The 16,560-nt window shown below is 49.0% G+C and overlaps 1 protein-coding gene and 1 non-coding gene across 8 annotated transcripts in view; both read left to right on the forward strand.

Annotated features, from left to right (window-relative positions):
* LOC117225909 (NAD kinase) overlaps nucleotides 1-16,560 on the forward strand; it is a 34,907-nt gene that overhangs the window by 10,642 nt on the left and 7,705 nt on the right. For 2 of the 7 annotated variants that reach the window (XM_033479724.2, XM_033479725.2), the window contains one exon: nucleotides 14,338-14,421. In XM_033479724.2, coding sequence (XP_033335615.1) covers nucleotides 14,338-14,421 — 84 coding nt within the window. Of the gene's footprint in view, nucleotides 1-4,293; nucleotides 4,778-7,274; nucleotides 7,432-11,478; nucleotides 11,889-14,337; nucleotides 14,422-16,275; nucleotides 16,435-16,560 lie in introns of those variants that run through there. The other 5 variants (XM_033479722.2, XM_033479723.2, XM_033479728.2 and 2 more) reach the window with 5 other exon arrangements.
* TRNAE-CUC (transfer RNA glutamic acid (anticodon CUC)) lies at nucleotides 5,438-5,509 on the forward strand. Its single transcript has one exon. It is a non-coding gene; the product is annotated as a tRNA-Glu (tRNA).

Consider the following 16,560-nt stretch of genomic DNA (forward strand, 5'->3'; position numbering starts at 1 on the left):
ATTTCCGACAAATTATCGCTCTCCTCTAATTCTTCGAGACTCGTGCAATAAATTTACAACAGAACTTTAAATCCTACTATATTTTAACTATTTTTAAACAGTCCTTCAAATTATCGCTCTCCTCTAATTATTCGAGTTTCGTGCAATAAATTTACAACAGAATTTTAAATCCTGTTCCATTTTAACTATTTTTAAACAGTCCCAACCTATCTCAATATATTTTCTATTAGTCTCCTTCGACGTTATTTGAGTCGTATAAAGATTGAGAAGGTGCAACCGATGACGACACCACCACTCGACGAGCATCATTAGCATAGTTTGTAAACGCGCTTCTAGAAGGACAGGGAGCCTCATTGTCGACCGCAGAGCGTCGTCCTTAAACCACAAGTTTTATATTCCTCTGTGAGAAAGTATCTAATTTCGCGGAATGCAGGAAAGACCGACTCCGTACGTGCTTCCTTCTCGTAGAAAGTGTTTATCATTCAGAGAGACGAGCTCTGGGGGAAATTGTTGCTAGTTAACTTCGCTGTGCACGGTGATTTGAATCTGAAATGTCTTCCAGGCTGCTCGGATATTCCGAAAAATCTGTTCACAAGCGCTATTGAAATTTCAGAAACCTTGTGCACGACCGAGAAAAGCAATCTGTATTCGTTTCCTGTGCATAGACTGCGCCTTCGTTCATTAGTTGCGGATGTCTAAAGTGCAGGAACACGCGCATGGAATCTGTCGGATAATGAAAGAGGTGAAAATTCTTTATCGTTTCAGTTTTCGTCGAATTCGAAGCGAACCACGCGCATCTTCGCGAAGCTCTGCTTTATCGATAATACGCTAAAATCTGATATTATCGAAAGTCGATTAATTCGGCATAGAGCTTTGAATCTGAACTTCCACCTGGTTCTAGCATCTTCAAAATTCATAAGCCTCGGTGGAATTTGAGAAAAATTCTAAGCGAACACACTGAATCGATTTTAACTGAAATATTATTTAAATTGTCTTACCACTTGTCGACGGACATGGCGCCTATTGCAATGAAAATATATTCGCACGACTCCGTCGTCGAATTTCGGCGAACTCTCCGTTCGATTTTGCAACGCGGCGCCCGGCGGCCGCAATAAATTTTGATCACTTTCATACCATAATTGCATTACGCGCAACTGGTTTACAATTATGCCTTGCGACCCGCTTGTTATATATACTTCTCGCGGCTGCGTATCACTGTTTATTATGCAATCGTGGTGGCGCGTCGGATCCGCGAGAAACGTTCTCTCCTCTCCCAGAAACAGAAAGGGAGAGAAAGAGAGAGAAAGAGAGAAAAAGAGAGAGAGAGAGAGAGAGAGAGAGAAGAACAAGCAGGTGAAGCCCGTTCGAGTCGAGACCGTTCGACACAGGGTTCAACAACACTGGTCACACGGAGTGTCGACGGCCGGAAGTCGACCACCAACTTCTTATCAAGATGTAACCTTTCCGACCGAACAATCGGGAAAAAGAACCAAAGAGAGACTCGAGTCCGAGGAGAAAATCGGAAACAAGCCTAAAACCGTTCGCCTAAAATCACGAAGCAACGCTCCGAAATTGATTCCGAAACAATGGATCGACGATTTGTGAGATTACATTGTGAAATCTTGTGACACCTCCCCGAGTGACAACCTCTTTTGCAGTAGTGGAGACTGCAACGAGCGCTGCACAACACAGCATTTACCAGGAAGCAGATTCCGACGGCCGACTCGGCGATGAATAACAGAGCAAACAGTATAATTAATACGTCGCAGAAGCGATAATGAAGTCGGCTTCGGTATTCAAGGAAGTTATACAAAATGCATAGCTGCATCGCAGTCTCGAACAAACATTGCTGACCGATGATTCTACGAAAAAGGAGTCCGATGATAGAGGAGTCCGGCTGCAAAGCGGTTCTACGACCTTCGATTTGTCGTAGGAAAAAGCCTAATTTATGGCAGCTCGGTCGGCGTCTAGCTTTCCATTTTTGAAGCGTCGAAGGAAATTTTATAGATCGGCCGCAGGGCCGAAGGAAAAAAGGAACGTTCTTTTTTTGAGGCCCGGGGAAAGAACAATGGAAATGGGTCAAGCATGGCAGAGCCTAGGCTGTCGGAGCCGGTGCTAGCGCAGCTGTAAGGTCTCCTCGCAAATGAGCCAGTTAATCGTTCGTTCGCCTCTCATTGTTGCTTTCACCAATTAGAGCTAGCCGAGCCGCGGGCGAAGGGATCCGAGTAACCGTAAAAAACACCTCGATCATTCTAGTAGCATGCGAATCGAAATTGTTGAATACAATACAATATGTTGACGACAGCTTGCTTTTAAAAGAAATCGAAGGCTAATAGCCTGGCTCGAATCCGCCTGCGATTACTTTATGGTAGCCTCTCCGTAATTTGTATCGACGGATTTGTTCAGGTACTCGATGGGGCGCATTCATTAAGGTTGTACCGCAAGCTTGACGAACATAGGTGGTTTTCTAGAAGGATCTGGCCACGGAGTGGGGAAGACGAGGGAGTTTTATGGCGAGAGAATTATATTAGACTCAGAACACCGTTATTGGGAAAGCCTAATGTCTATCCACCCGAAATTTCTAACAATAGTACTTCTACAATAGTACTCGAACAGCGGTTCTCTTTTGTTCGGACCTCTAGATCGAGCGTCGAATATTCGATCGTTCTTAAAAAAAGTACATTTTTCGATTTAACGTAACAGCGATTTATCCAACGCGAGAGCGAAACGTTGGAAGTTGGAGATACCAAGAAGGTTGGGACAGTGCTCCGATCGATCCGTTGGTTGGGTCCGCTAATTCGATTCGCCGAACGGTGTCAATACTTCATTTAATTAGCATCGACAGCGTTAGATCGATCTGGCCCAGAATTTGGAGCTTAGGCGTCACGATACGTCAAAATCGGGTCGTCGTTCTCCAATTATCCCAATTCTACAGCACCGAAGAAAAATGGCAAAACGTTGCTCGACGATCGTTCCAAGCAGAATTTCGATAGACCGGATGAGTTTGCGCCGTCCGGTCACGGTTGAACGGCGCGAGCATAACTTCCTCGACGAATTTTTATCGCACGCATTAAGATAGCACTGCGAAGAGAGACGGGGTGGGGAGTGCAGCGAGTTAGAAAGCCCTAAGTGCCTTTCAGAGGCTGCGGCCGGTAAAGTCGCTGCTCAGTGAACTCGGAGCGGTCGTCGATCGCGGTGCTCTCTCGTCCGACGATCGTTTTCCCGCGGCCCCGTTTTCGCTCGTTCCGCCGTTTTTCGCGGGTCTCGTTCCTCGTTTCGAAACCGTTCCGAGTCCTCGACCCGCGTCCGATCGATTCCTCGGCGAACAGAGGAGGCCGGCCGTGGCCCCGCAAGGCGTCGCGAGAGCCACGCCGTGAAAAGCGACTAAGAACACTGCGTAAAACGTTGTCCCTAAGCGACGCGCGCTTTCTATACTTTTAACTAAATAATCGTCCTTGTAAGTATGCTTTCTCTTTTAAAAATAGTCCGACCGACCGGTCGCGGTTGAACGTCCTCGCGGATCGCGAATTCGCGCGCGCGAACGTCTGGCGTCGCTTCGATTCCAGATTCGAGAGCGGCGGCGAACGCGACGAGCCGCTTGTACCTTCTTCCAGAACGCGTCACAATTTGCACGAAAAGCTACGCGATCCGCCGACACCGGCAGAGATCGCTCCGATTTGAAATCCAGCCGCGAGAGTCGTCCTGGGAAGACATTGCGAAGCTCGCTCCGCGGAAACGCGTAGCGTGCGACACGCGCGCATTTTACGTAAATCGATAAGATAACGGGTAAACGAGTCCGATAACGGTCGAAACCGCGGAGAAATTCCGCGCGACGAGGTGGGATCGCGGCGGCAAATTCGAACGCGTCCCGAGCACGTCTTCGAGTTGCCGCGATTTTTCGGGCGGCCGAATCATCCGCGGCCGGTCGGCCGCGCGCGAATTCACGAGCGGTCAGGCGCGGGTTGCGCAACGCTTTCTAAGGCGGTTTTATTTAGACGTCGCAGGGGTCGGTCGAATCGCGGCACAGTTTTTCCTTTTTCTGCGCGCAGCTCCGCAGAGGAATAGGATCCGCGGAGCGGTGGATCCGAGCCGGTGGCCCGCGACCGGGCCCCGACCGCCGATTGCGTAAGGGAGGCATAAAAAAGAAAGCGGGCGTTTGAAAGCGGCGCGAGGCGAGGGCGTGTCACGTGGCCAGCTGATCGACGTCGGAGGGTTTCGGCGCGCGCCGGCTCTCCGTCGATCGTTTCCAGAAATCGGTGAACGCCCGGCGGGAAGAGTCGCATAGATCACCGAGCTGCCGGACAGTGACGAGCCGCCGATCCCCTCGATCTCTCCGAGCGAGAACGGTTCTGCCCGAGACTTTGGGAGTGTTGGATCTTCGAGTGTCGAGCATGTGCGCGGTCCGCGACAACAACGAACACGTGTTGCTTGGATAAAAGCTGCTGGTTAGTCGTGCTCGAGCGTAGATCGCGCGTGGTGCACGCGGTGCAATCCTCTCTGGGAAGGCCTCCGAAAACGCGCAACACGCTCGCAGGGCTTGCGAGGACACGTTGATCGCGCTGCTCGATGATACGAGGACCATGGATATGGAAATCGAAATGGACACGGTCAGGGACAAGCCGCGTCGGCGAAGCGTCAGCGAGATGCTCGACTGGAGGTGCATGGCAAGGAACAACGCGGCGAACGCGGCGGACGAGCACTGCAACGACAAGCCCTTCCTCGACGATTACGACAAGGACCCGGAAATGCGACGTCGGAAACGTTCCGGTACATGGCCGTGAGTAATCGCTTTGACAACATTTTCGAAAGCGCTGGAAAACCGTTGGTCGCGCTGCCATGCCATGCCATGCCATGCCATGCCATGCCGACAGACTGCACTTTCACGGGAAGAGGCGTCCGCGCGCGTAACCGACTGGCAACGTGTTGTATAATGCAGGCCACTCGATTATCCTCCTCGGTTCGAAAGCCGCAAAGAATATTTTTGCTTGCGATTCGATTGCCGTTGACCGTGAGCGATCAAGTTCTATGTCAACGGGACTGCGCGCGAAATTTTTCGTTGCATCTTAGCTGCCGAAAGACATTTGTAAGATGGCGCATTCTATTCCGATTGGAAGGGCTCGGGGATTTTTTTTCGCTTTCGGAAGATGCGGAAAATAATTTGCTCGCGAAAAAATATTTCTGTGCCGCGAGTGTTTCCTCCGGAGCTATTATCTGTGCTCGTTGCATACAGATCGAGCGATCGAATTACATGTTGCACGTTGCCGAAAGTGCGCGCAAAATATTTGGCGCACCCTAGCACCCTTCGGGCGCGCTTAGGAAATCTACCCCGGCCTTTTTGCTGGAACACTTTGTGCAGCGATTGGAGTATTTGGATAGCGCGATAATTAACAATCTTGGCTGAATTTTCTGCCCTTACGAACGATCTCTTGTATCGAAATCCGGTATGGTCTAGTGGCTAGGATACCTGGCTCTCACCCAGGAGGCTCGGGTTCGATTCCCGGTACCGGAATTATTTTTTTTTCCGGCGGCAATGTCCTCTCGCACTCTCCGCATCTCGCACGAGGATTCGAACGATGGAACGAATTTTTTTTTTAAAGATCGTTGTTCCATTGGAATAATTTAGTTCGTCGATCGCGATGCGACCCAGTAGTACTCGGTCGCGACGCGGCACGACGCGAGTGAAAAGTAAGCCGAACTGACGAAGCTGTACCGAAACCAGTCTACGGTAGTTCAATTTCGTAATTAAACTGGAACCGCGTAATCCGATTCCGATTCGTGTGAAACTTGACCGAAGTCATTTGCTTGCTCAACGCTCCTTCCACTCGGCGTGACGTATCGTGCCCATTAAAACAGAGAATCCATTGCCTTATCAAAACTCACGAATAGTGGAAACAATACGCTTCCTCCTCGAGGTTTTCTACATTCCTTTGTGCCTCGCTCGATCAACGTCGCAACGATTTAAGCCACACAGTTTCAAAAGTCTCCGAAAACTCCGAGGCGGTGGAATCGAAATCGAACGAAAATTCGAAAACTCAAGACTACCTCGCAGTGAGTACTATTTTTCGTTGCCCCGAGTAAATTAAATGAAAATTCGTATCGACGAATGAACAGGAATTTTGACCGCACTGAAATATTTATGGCAACTTCGAACAAATACTTTCTCCCTCGAAATGACGCGAACAATTAAACGAAAGTGCAATTGCTCCGTGTAACTGCATCGCTGCATTTCTGCGATAGATCGTACTGCTCTAGGATAGAATACCAATACCGAATTGGAATTATAACTCGGATAAATTGTGCATCGTGACGGATTTTATATGCCAACGACCTATTTACAAGATAAATCAATTTCTATTTAACTCCCGACACAGCTGCTACGATTAATGTTCATTTTGCTCAAATATCCACGGTCCCTCGTGAAGGTCTGAAACGAGCCACCCCCGTTGCCTTCTCGAAGCAAAATTTGACGTGGAATCTTCAACCTCGGCAACGCGTTGCTACCTCCGGATCAACCGTCGGGTAGCCTCAAATGTTGGGACGATTTCGGGTCGACCCTTCGAAAGTGACGAGTTTATGACGGCTATTGAGAACGGAAAGCTCGGTCTTAACACTTCCACGACCGCGCTAGAAACCTCAAAAATTGTCATGAAATTAAAATATTTCATTCGATTAAACAAAAATGATGTAGCAAACTTATATGACACCGATTACTTCTTCAGCATTCGCGTGCCTCTTGCAAATCTTAATAAAATTAAGCAATCATTTTCAATCATCCATTCGCGGTCGGCAACCGACTGAATTTAAAACGGGGAGATCTCCCCGTTCGATTGGCTAAGCGTTAATCTGAACAATTAGTCACGCGGAGACAAAACAACGGAACAAAAATACAGACGCAACAAATGTCGCGGAAAAGTGCATCGATTAAAAGAGAAATTTTTAGAGGTCGGAGTCGCCCGATCGGCGATAAGCGAATCTGCGCACTAGCTGCGGGCTATCGGCACAGTGGTTCCATCCGGGTCTGCATCGTGGATTATCGCATCGTAAAAACGGCGTTGCGTAAAAGGAGGTTAAATAAAATCGGTTAGAAAATAGCCACGCGGTGCGGCCCGCGACAGAATTGATTGGTCGTCGCGGGCAGAGCATGCGTGCAGTGCACCGGGCGTCGCGACGCCGCGCCGCGTCGCCAGCGTCTCTCGACCCGTTGCTCTGCTCTGCACAGGCACGGCTCTGTACCGTCCTGTGCTCGCTCTGCTCTGCTCTCTGTTCTCTGCTGCTCATGGGCAGGCCCCGCGTGAACTTCTTTGCCGAATCGGGGACGGCGAATCGCCAGTGCGTGGCTCGCCGTAGCGTGGCCCTCTGAAGTCCGCCGGCGTCGCAGCCCACACGGAATCCCGTTCGACGATTGGTGCCCATGGACGAGGATGAATTAAGGTAGGGCACGTGTTGGTTTACGAACCCCGAATGCAGGATAACCTCAATCTTCGCTGGTATAACATGTGCTTCCATTCCGCGACGTCGATCCGCCTCGGTCGGGCTCCGCCTGCGAAAAGTCGAGCAATCGCTTCTGGGACTCCAAAACGTTTCGACGGCCGAAGTGCGTCCGCCTCGGAAATTCGTATTTAAGTCGATTGCCGCTGCAGGGTCGCAACCATGATCTCGCGACACAAGGGAGGGTATCGGCGACCGCATAGCGATAGCGTATCACGCGGAAATTATCGTGCGAAGTGAAGACTCGAAGAACCCGGCGGACAACAGTATCGCAGCTCGCGCAGCTCGCCTCCCATGAAACAGGGACAGGACATTGTTTATCGGACCGAGTGGTAGTCGTGCAGTCGACGTTCAGTGGGTGTGCATGGTTCGGGGGAGCATTTTTGCCGAGACTGGGGGCGTTAGAGGACTCGGTGGTTGCTGTGGAAAGTGATCTGGATTTCCGTGTTTCGAGGACATCGTCGACGTTCCAACGGTTGTAATTTCGCGACGAAGAATAGTACGGTGATACAATTGGTCTCGTTTCGAAGCTCGGAGCCTCGCTATTCTCGCTGATCATCGTTCATTTTATTTCGAGAATATCCCTCCGCGACGCAGTCGGTGGAAAACCGAAAGCGTTTCTCTCCCGATCGTTTCTCTCGGGAATTGTGCAAATTGAATCGTCTCTAGAAACGTTGTACATTTTTCTTCGCGAATGAGACAACGGCGAGTTTAAAGAATAAAGTCTCCCGTTTGCAACGAGCCCTTAAATCTCGATCTACGATTTTTTTTAGCCGTTTTGCGGAGCGAAGAGGTGGAAGAAGTCGGATCTATCTCGCGTTATTGGAGATTTGGCAGTACACTTTACGCTGAAACCTAAATAAAACGCTCGAGAAAAATCGTACATCAATTTTTTTGATGTTACTGTAAAGAAGAAGCTTCGCTCTTCGAATCCACGGTGAACTCGATGCAGGAAAAATTTTTCGAACGATTTTAGAGACGTTCGAATAGAGACGATTTTCGTGGACATTTTCGAGAAGAAAGGCGTCTTCGGTTTCTCGTCGGCTACGTCGCTCATAAAAATTCTATGGAGAAATAATTAACGGTGCGGGAAAGTAGATACCACGAGCTTTAAAACCACTCCAATTTCATCGGTGTACGTTTCTTTTTCACGAAAATGCATTATTCAGAGTTCTATCCGCCTTGCGACGGTCTATCGGGGGTGGACGTTCGTCTTGGGGTGGCGAATGCGATCGCGCGTGCACTGGCGTACATGGTCTGTGCATTCGCGCGGGTGCAACGAGACACCGGGTACCTGTTCGAACCACGGCTGCACGGGTGGGAGCGTTTTTTGTTGTTCCTTTCTTCGAGAGCGAGAACGCGTTCACCTTTCGCCGCGCATTCCATCCGGCTCGGCTCGGCTCAGCTCGGCTCGGCTTGAATCGACTTCACTTGGGGAGCGCCCGATGGCCCATGGGCTCCCATCGGGCCGTACGTTGAGCTGTGCTGTGCCGTCTCGCGACGTCCTGTGCCGTGTTGTCCTGTGCTGTGCTGTGCTCTGCTGTGCAACCATGGCGCCCCCGTTACAGCCATCCCCGGAATCCCAGCAATTCCGCGGCGATGCAATCGATTACCGAACCGGATCGTTTTCTCCTCTCGACGGATCGAAACGAATCTCTCGGCTCCGTGGGATCTCTCTCGGCTCCGATCAGTGAATTAGGAACGCCCGAGCCTGTTTCTCATTGCCAGTACATATTTTCGTGGCTGTTCCCTTCGCGGAGCCCTCGCAGACTCCCGTGAAATCTCTCTTTTCTTCGGGTTTCTCAATCGACCGGAGAAAGTCTCGCGGCGATCGAGTGAAACCGAGGGGAAAAAGTTGCCTAACGATTTGGAAACGGTCCGACGAATTCTCTCATTCGGACCATCCTTTCGATCAGAATTTGATCTTACACTGGGAAACGTAAAATTGTTCGGCTTCGATTCAAATTCGGCGACGAATCAGCGTGCAAACTCGGGCAATATGCAGACCGTGCCGAACAGGGGAAGGATTGGGAAAATTGTAGTCAACGTAAAAGCGTTGGAAAATTTTTTTCCTTACCGCATTTACAGTTGATACGAAGAATAAACTCTCCTCTTTTCAACGACTACAAAAAACGGAGTGTACGATTTTTTTGGATCCTTTTATGAGCCAGAAACAAAGATCAAATTCGGTCATCTCGTATCACCGTGCATCTGGCGGTACACCTTCCGCTCCAAGTTCGATAAACCGGTCCCAAAAAATCGTACATCGATATTTTTACAGTCGTTTTAAAGAGGAAGATCCAATCTTCGAATCCGTGGTAAATTCGAGCCGTGAAAAAATTTTGCGAGCGCTTCCACGGACGTCCAAATAGCTAGCATACGCGAGGAAAAACACGTCTTCGGTTTCCCGGCCGCTGTGTCGTGGCGAACCGCGATCGAATAAAACGACCAACGGATCGCGAAAGTAGAAGGTTCGGGCTTTAAAATGAGTCTAAGTTTACGGTTGTACCGTTCCCGTTCGCAAAATTGTGAGCAGAGAGATTTACGACACCAAGGATCTGCATAGAGATGTGCACTTGCAACAATTAGTTTGGATACTGCGCACGGTGTCGATGTCACAATAGGAGTGCGCGGAGGGGGGTTGGCTAATCTCGGTGGAAGATTCACCGTGCGATAAGATATGACATAATCGAGCATTGTTGCGCAACCGTGGCTCGGCTAGCGTCGGGGCACGGGCCACGGTGCGCGGATCCGACGGACTTCCATAGAAAGAATCCCATAATTGCAGGCCACTAGAGGGACCGGTGGTCATTCCGGTGTCGGCCACCTTGCGATCCGGTCCTTTCTCGCTGCTCTCGCCGGCAGTTATGGCAGCTGGACCGTCGCGTCGCCGTAATATTCGTCGCGGAGCCAGGTGAAAGTTCTCGGTGCTCGGAAAAGTGTGTTTCGCGATCAGTTTCCGAGGGAGCCCGCGTTTTCCGGTTCGGACAATGGCAGATCCAATTAGAGATCGCGTTCGAGATCGTTGCGGAGGTTCAAGGCTGCTAAATTGACGCTTTGAAGCCCGCCGTCGTCATTGAACGCGATCGTCCGGAGACGCAATCAGTGGCCAAAGGAGCGGCTCGCGCGATCGTCGACGGTCAGATTAGTTTCAAGGCGAGCACAGTGATCCCTTTCGCCGAGGACGCGCGGAAAATTTGCTTTCCGTGTCTTCGAAGTCACGCGAGAGACGCCTCCCGTTTGATAGGAGTGCATAGTGCGCAGTGCGACGAAACTACGGTCGAAATCGGTGTCGTTGTCTCTGCTGAAAAATTTCAGATCGCTGCACCATTAGCTTGGACGGTTCCTCGTCGGACATGTTTTATTTACGCTTATCGTGCAGTAAATCGTCTGGAAACGTACGGTGTCGCTGTATCAATCAGTCGAGGAGAACCAGTTCTCGTTTTTTCGTATGACCTGACCTACATTCGTTGCAAATCGTTGCGACTCTCCGAGGACGTGTTACTGAAACGTGACTCCCACGATTCGAACGCTAACGTTAAACAGGTTGTCGACGTTTCGAGCCAATATGCGAACACAATAGTATCAATATCCACGCGATAAAGTGGATATTAAAAAAACCGAATGCTAAAGAACGAAGATCGGCGCGACGCAAACCGCTGAGTCACTTCTCTCTCGAGCAATTTCTTTTTCGATTTATTATACAGCGATCGAGTATCGATTTTCGATCACCGCAAGTTTCGTCGCAGCGTGTGCCGCGCGAGAGGGGTGTAACGGGGAAGAGTTCTAATTTAACCATAGAGAAAATGAATCACCTTTGAAACGCGTTAGGCAGTCGTCGAAGGCCGCCGTTAATTTGCCATAAATCGGTCTTCCGCGGATTGAATTTCGCAAAAAAAAGCGAGAACGGCGTTTTGCAAGGATCGCGGCAGCGTTTCGAGAGCGCGTAGAATTTTTATGCAACGCGAGATGATCGTGTCAGCAACGGGTATCCGTGACACCTAGCTGGCGAACCGAGCGATATCGTTGCACGTTGACGAAGGAAAAAAATGGTTCGATAGGTGACGCCGGCCGAAGCCAGCTCCGTCGATAACTCGGCGCGATAGATCGCCGTGGATCCCTAATCGAAGTCGTTCCACGATTGCCTAACAAAGAGTCGTCGTCCAGGTCCGAGGCGATTTGCATAGGCGCACCTTTGGACACCCGGTGAATGGCTTTCGCAACGCGAGCTTGAATCTTCGAGAAAATCCTTCCTCAAGACAGAATATTTCGGCGCGTCCGTTGAGAAAAATGACCGATCAAGTGTCGCCGTTGCTGGACGTAAGAAGCAACGGGCATCTCGACGCCGATGGATCGATCAAGTCGTCGATGGATCACGCTCTGCGCAACCGAGTGCTCAGGTAGACAGCTTTTAATCGTCTTCGGCGAAGTTGCAGAGAAAAACTGCAGAATTCTCCGAAGTAGTCGACGGTGTCTGTGTGCTCTCTGTGATTCTATCGATTCTAATAGATCGCCCCGGGGACTCGTTGCTACTTGCTGACGCTAATTGCATCGGCACGAACGGAGTAGATAATTACGGATTTATTTCTCTAGCTAGCTTTTTGTTCGCTAAAGTTGAGCAAGAAATTGGAGGTTCTTGTTGTTGCCCGTTGATTCCGGTTCCGAGAAGCTTCCGATGGAAACTTACCGCTTCTGTAAACTCTGTTGCGATGAGAAACGAAAATGTTATCTGCTGCGAATATTTCGAGGCGTGCAGTCCGACGATCGGATTTAGTTTGGTGCCATGCATACTGCATTTTGCCGACGACTGTTTGTGTACGTGTGTGTCTACTTCTGTGCATATCCTTTCTTTCTTTTGCATTTCGCTGTAAAAATTGTTCTTTCGATATTGTGCATTGTTAGGTAATTCTTCTTTCTGTAGTTTGGAATGCGAATCTCTGTTCGAACGTTTATCCTGCGTTTTAGCAAACAGGCTTACTCTTTTCATCCTAGCGCACTGCTGAAACAATTTTTATTTCGATACATTGGGAATTCAGTTTTTCTCGGTTAGTTTCAGCTTAATTGTTAAGCTATGGGGAACAAGGTTCGGACAATCTTGGCCACCACGGTTTAAGAATTAATCGTCTCACGTAGCACATTTAATTTTGCAGTGCATTTAACGCGCCTCTTTCGATTCGAATGCAAAGTGCGAGCAACTTGTGCTTCCACGTTCCGCAAAGTATATTTTTCCAGTACCTCCGTAACCGATCGATAGAAAATTATTTGCTCGCTTGTAGCAAGATACAAAAAAAGAAGGAAACGAATCCAGAATTCTGCGAGTTAAATCACGCTAATCTCGAGACTCGACGCTTATCCGTATCACAACCGCGCGATACAAAATCGAACGCTATCGAGACGGTCGCGTATCCGCGCGAGTAAAGGCCATAATCGGTTACCATAGCGTGTGTTACCATTATCGTTTACTCGCGTTGTCAGTGATCACGTGAACGGTCGATGATGCGACCCGTATCGTTTATCACGTTTCAACCGGCACGATCGTTCCCGGGCACGTTATATAAGGTCTCGGGATCCAGCGTGTTATCATCGCGAAGTTAGAATCGGCGGGCGACCATTGTAATAGATAATCGATCGCTGCCGGAGAGAAGGTCTTCAACCTCGAAGTCAGCCGATCGTCCAAGTACAATAAACGGTCTCATTAAGCCGGCCTGTAGGTAGTGTCACGCTTGACGCGTCTTACGTCAATCTAGACGAAGAATGGGTCGCAGTTCGATGCATATTCGCAGATACCGGATCGCGAGTGTGAGCCGTTAAATATGCATGAAATCCGGCCGCGTAACAATTCGCAACGTGATCGACGTTTGACGAAACCACGCATAGCGTCTTTTTTGCGAAGGGAGCACGTACGTGCTACGTCACCGTTGGATTCACCTTGGTCAATCCGTCCGCGAGAGATCACGGACAAAACGGAACCCACGTCCGAGAAATTATTATCGTTTCGCCGCTTCGTTGACGTACAAGCGTAAATCATCGGGAGCAACTGGAATTTAGAACGACGGAGGGATTGGAAGAATATACTGAAAGAAATGAAATTTCGATTTGGCTTCCGTTTGTTGCCGCCGATGCTGCGAACGTTTATTTCGCGGATGAAACATTAACGCGAATGGGTTTGCTTTTTCGATCGGGAAAGATCGACGACGATTCAAGGAACCGCTTGAAATTCGTTGTGAAATAATATTTTATGATTTTTCGAACGATCGTATACGCACGACTGTGATCGAATGCTCTCCGTCAGACGTCTCTCGCAGTTCATAGTGATTCAAAGGAGGATCCTCCAGTCGATTTGCCCGGTGCCGACGTAATGTATCACAAATTGATTCGCATGCTGTTGTGTCGCTCGAGCGGCTCGCACGAGCAATCTTCCTCCTTCTTCTTTTTTTTCTGTCCCTGAATCTTCCCGTCGCTTCCGGTCGCGAATAATTCAAGAAACGACACCGAACACACGCGCGCGCGCGGTGTTCGCTAATGGGATCAACGTCGCTAATGTTGTAGCCGGCGGAATACTTTTACATCGGGTACATATTTCAAAGTTGGCACTGAAACGTATCTACTTTCTTTCGTAAAGAAGTGCAATCGTTGCATAATTCTGTAGAGTATGGCATAACAACACCTAATCGGGTAAAGAAATTATATATGTTACGTTACATCTCCTGTATTTACATACTCGTGACTGTTACAATTTTCGCTCTGTAACTTTGTGGCTAGAATTTTCACGTGCACCGCTATCGATTACAGCGAAGAAACATCGTTTTCTCGAAGCCGTTTTTTTGACGATTTTCCATCTGTTTCCAGGAGAACGAGAAGTCTGAACGCGCCCAGTCCCATTCAACAGTTCGGCCCATGCGGGCGTATTATGAAAAACTCTGCAATGGTCATGTAAGTATCACCTTGTTCTCCTTTTTTTTTCTTTTTCAACATCTACCGAGCAATCTCGAGAAATGCTAACGTTTTCAACGCCTTTCCGCCGCTGAAACTTCTCGGAAAACTTCTCCGTCGGTTTCCAGGCACTGCCGCGAGAAATTGCGATAAAAAGTTTAGACAGATTGCACCGAGCGGACGAAATAATTGGAGACAGGCGATCGGTGGACGTTTTAATTGTTTAGAAATTCTCAGAGGAGATCGTTGTAGCTCTGCTCGATCCTGCTAGAAAGTCTCGCGGAACGGTTACGACGACGCGACGCCGCGCAAAAACGTTTTTGTTTTAATAAGACGGTTTGTCAGCGGTTATGGCAGCGAAGGAAAGCGCGGCTCTTTCGGCTCGAAACCGACGCGCCACACGCTGGCGTCGTGACACGACCTAATTGTCCGTAACAATGACTTCTCCAGCGAGTCCGAGTGTCCGGGTTTATTATCGTAATATAAAAATAGCGACCTTATAAATTATATACATGACAAGGCATTTGAATATGCAAATGAACGAACGATGCTCCAGCCTTCAAACAGTAATGTCCGAGGAAAAACCAACGCAGTTTATCGTGCAGGGGAAGTGGAACAAATGCTCGCGACTACTTTGTTCTGCATAATTTAGATAAATAAACCCTCGTGGCTCGAAACGCCACTGATTGTATATCTCATTGTATAACTGATATAATCGAGGCTACGAATAATCCAAGTCGGCTTTCGCAGGCTATTGTATTCGCAAATTCGCAAGGTATTGTCGAAATTCGTATGAAATTCAATTTGCTATAGAATGCTATTTTCTATCGTTCGCGTGATCTAGAATTCCGTGAAAATGCAAGTCATCCGCGATCCGATTATCGTCGAGGGACTGCCAAAATCGCTGACCATCCTGCCCCGGCGATCGGGTATGCCGTGAATCCGTAAATATTGGAGTGGGACGAACAGTCGCTATGTTCTAGAAGCTAGAAGTTCAATGTTAATGCCAAATGTAAAATGTATCATTCATTAGTTACTCAGCAGGAGCGATCGACGGAACACCGGTGACTCGTGCGATTGCAGTCGGAAGGAAAAACCGAATTTCATTAACGAACGACACTTCGCATCATTAATCGAATCGCACGTGTCGGTTTGTCAAATGGTTAAGCAAGTAGAGGCTGCAGTGGACTTTGATGAGAGGTTTAGCATGATTTGCGCGGGAGTTGCGTGTTTGCCGAGAGATTCCGGCGAGTCTATTTGGCACGTCAGCATTGTCTTCGGCACTTTGTCCGGTAATTCGTTTGCACTTCCCCCGTTTTGTATGTTCATCGTATTTATTTCTCTTCGGTCCTTTGACCGAATGTTCGATTCTTTTGCTAATTTCCTGCCGAATAGTCTTGGCGCATTAGCACATCGCCAACGAATGCACCATCGGATTCCACGATGCGTTTATCCGACTCGTGTTCCGTTCCGCGATCACATAACGACGATAGGTCGACAGACACGTTTAAAAATCTGTCGCGACGAGGAATTATTAAAGAGATGTCAGCATTTTGTATCGAGAGTGACGAGCAAAAATGTTCTCGATCGAGTAGAAAAACATTGCATCGATTTCATAGTAACGACATATTACGACGAGAAAAGTAAAGTCACGATAGTTCACGGAGCAAGTGACATAATCGTTCGAGATGCACCGCCAGAGAAAAGCTAGGGACTCATCGATCCCGCTGCAAAGTAGGACGTCGGTGAACTAAAGTCGGGGCAAAACAGAGTTGCACGTGAATCGGAGGAGTCGGGTGCCTCGGCTTCGCGTCACCTCCTATCGCCTCGTGTCGCGCGTCGTCCCCGCGCGTATTATTCGCATAATCACGAATCGCGTGCATACGAAACCGTCTGTGCGCGCTTGCGCGTCGTCCGATTGTTTACCGTTAAAAAACGTACCGCCGTGTTCGGTCCACGTTCAGTGCGAGCGCGACTCTCAATCCGGTACCACGTCATGGTTGGAACTGTCAGGTAGGCTCTTCGGAGGCCACTCGAATCACGTCTTCATGCAATCGGACCTAGGATCATCGTTGCACTCGGGACGCTGTCGAATCTCATCAGCGACAACGAATTAGAACTCGATCGTTCCTAGCATTC

Source organism: Megalopta genalis, chromosome 11, assembly GCF_051020955.1.
Source record: "Megalopta genalis isolate 19385.01 chromosome 11, iyMegGena1_principal, whole genome shotgun sequence".
NCBI classification, from domain to species: domain Eukaryota; kingdom Metazoa; phylum Arthropoda; class Insecta; order Hymenoptera; family Halictidae; genus Megalopta; species Megalopta genalis.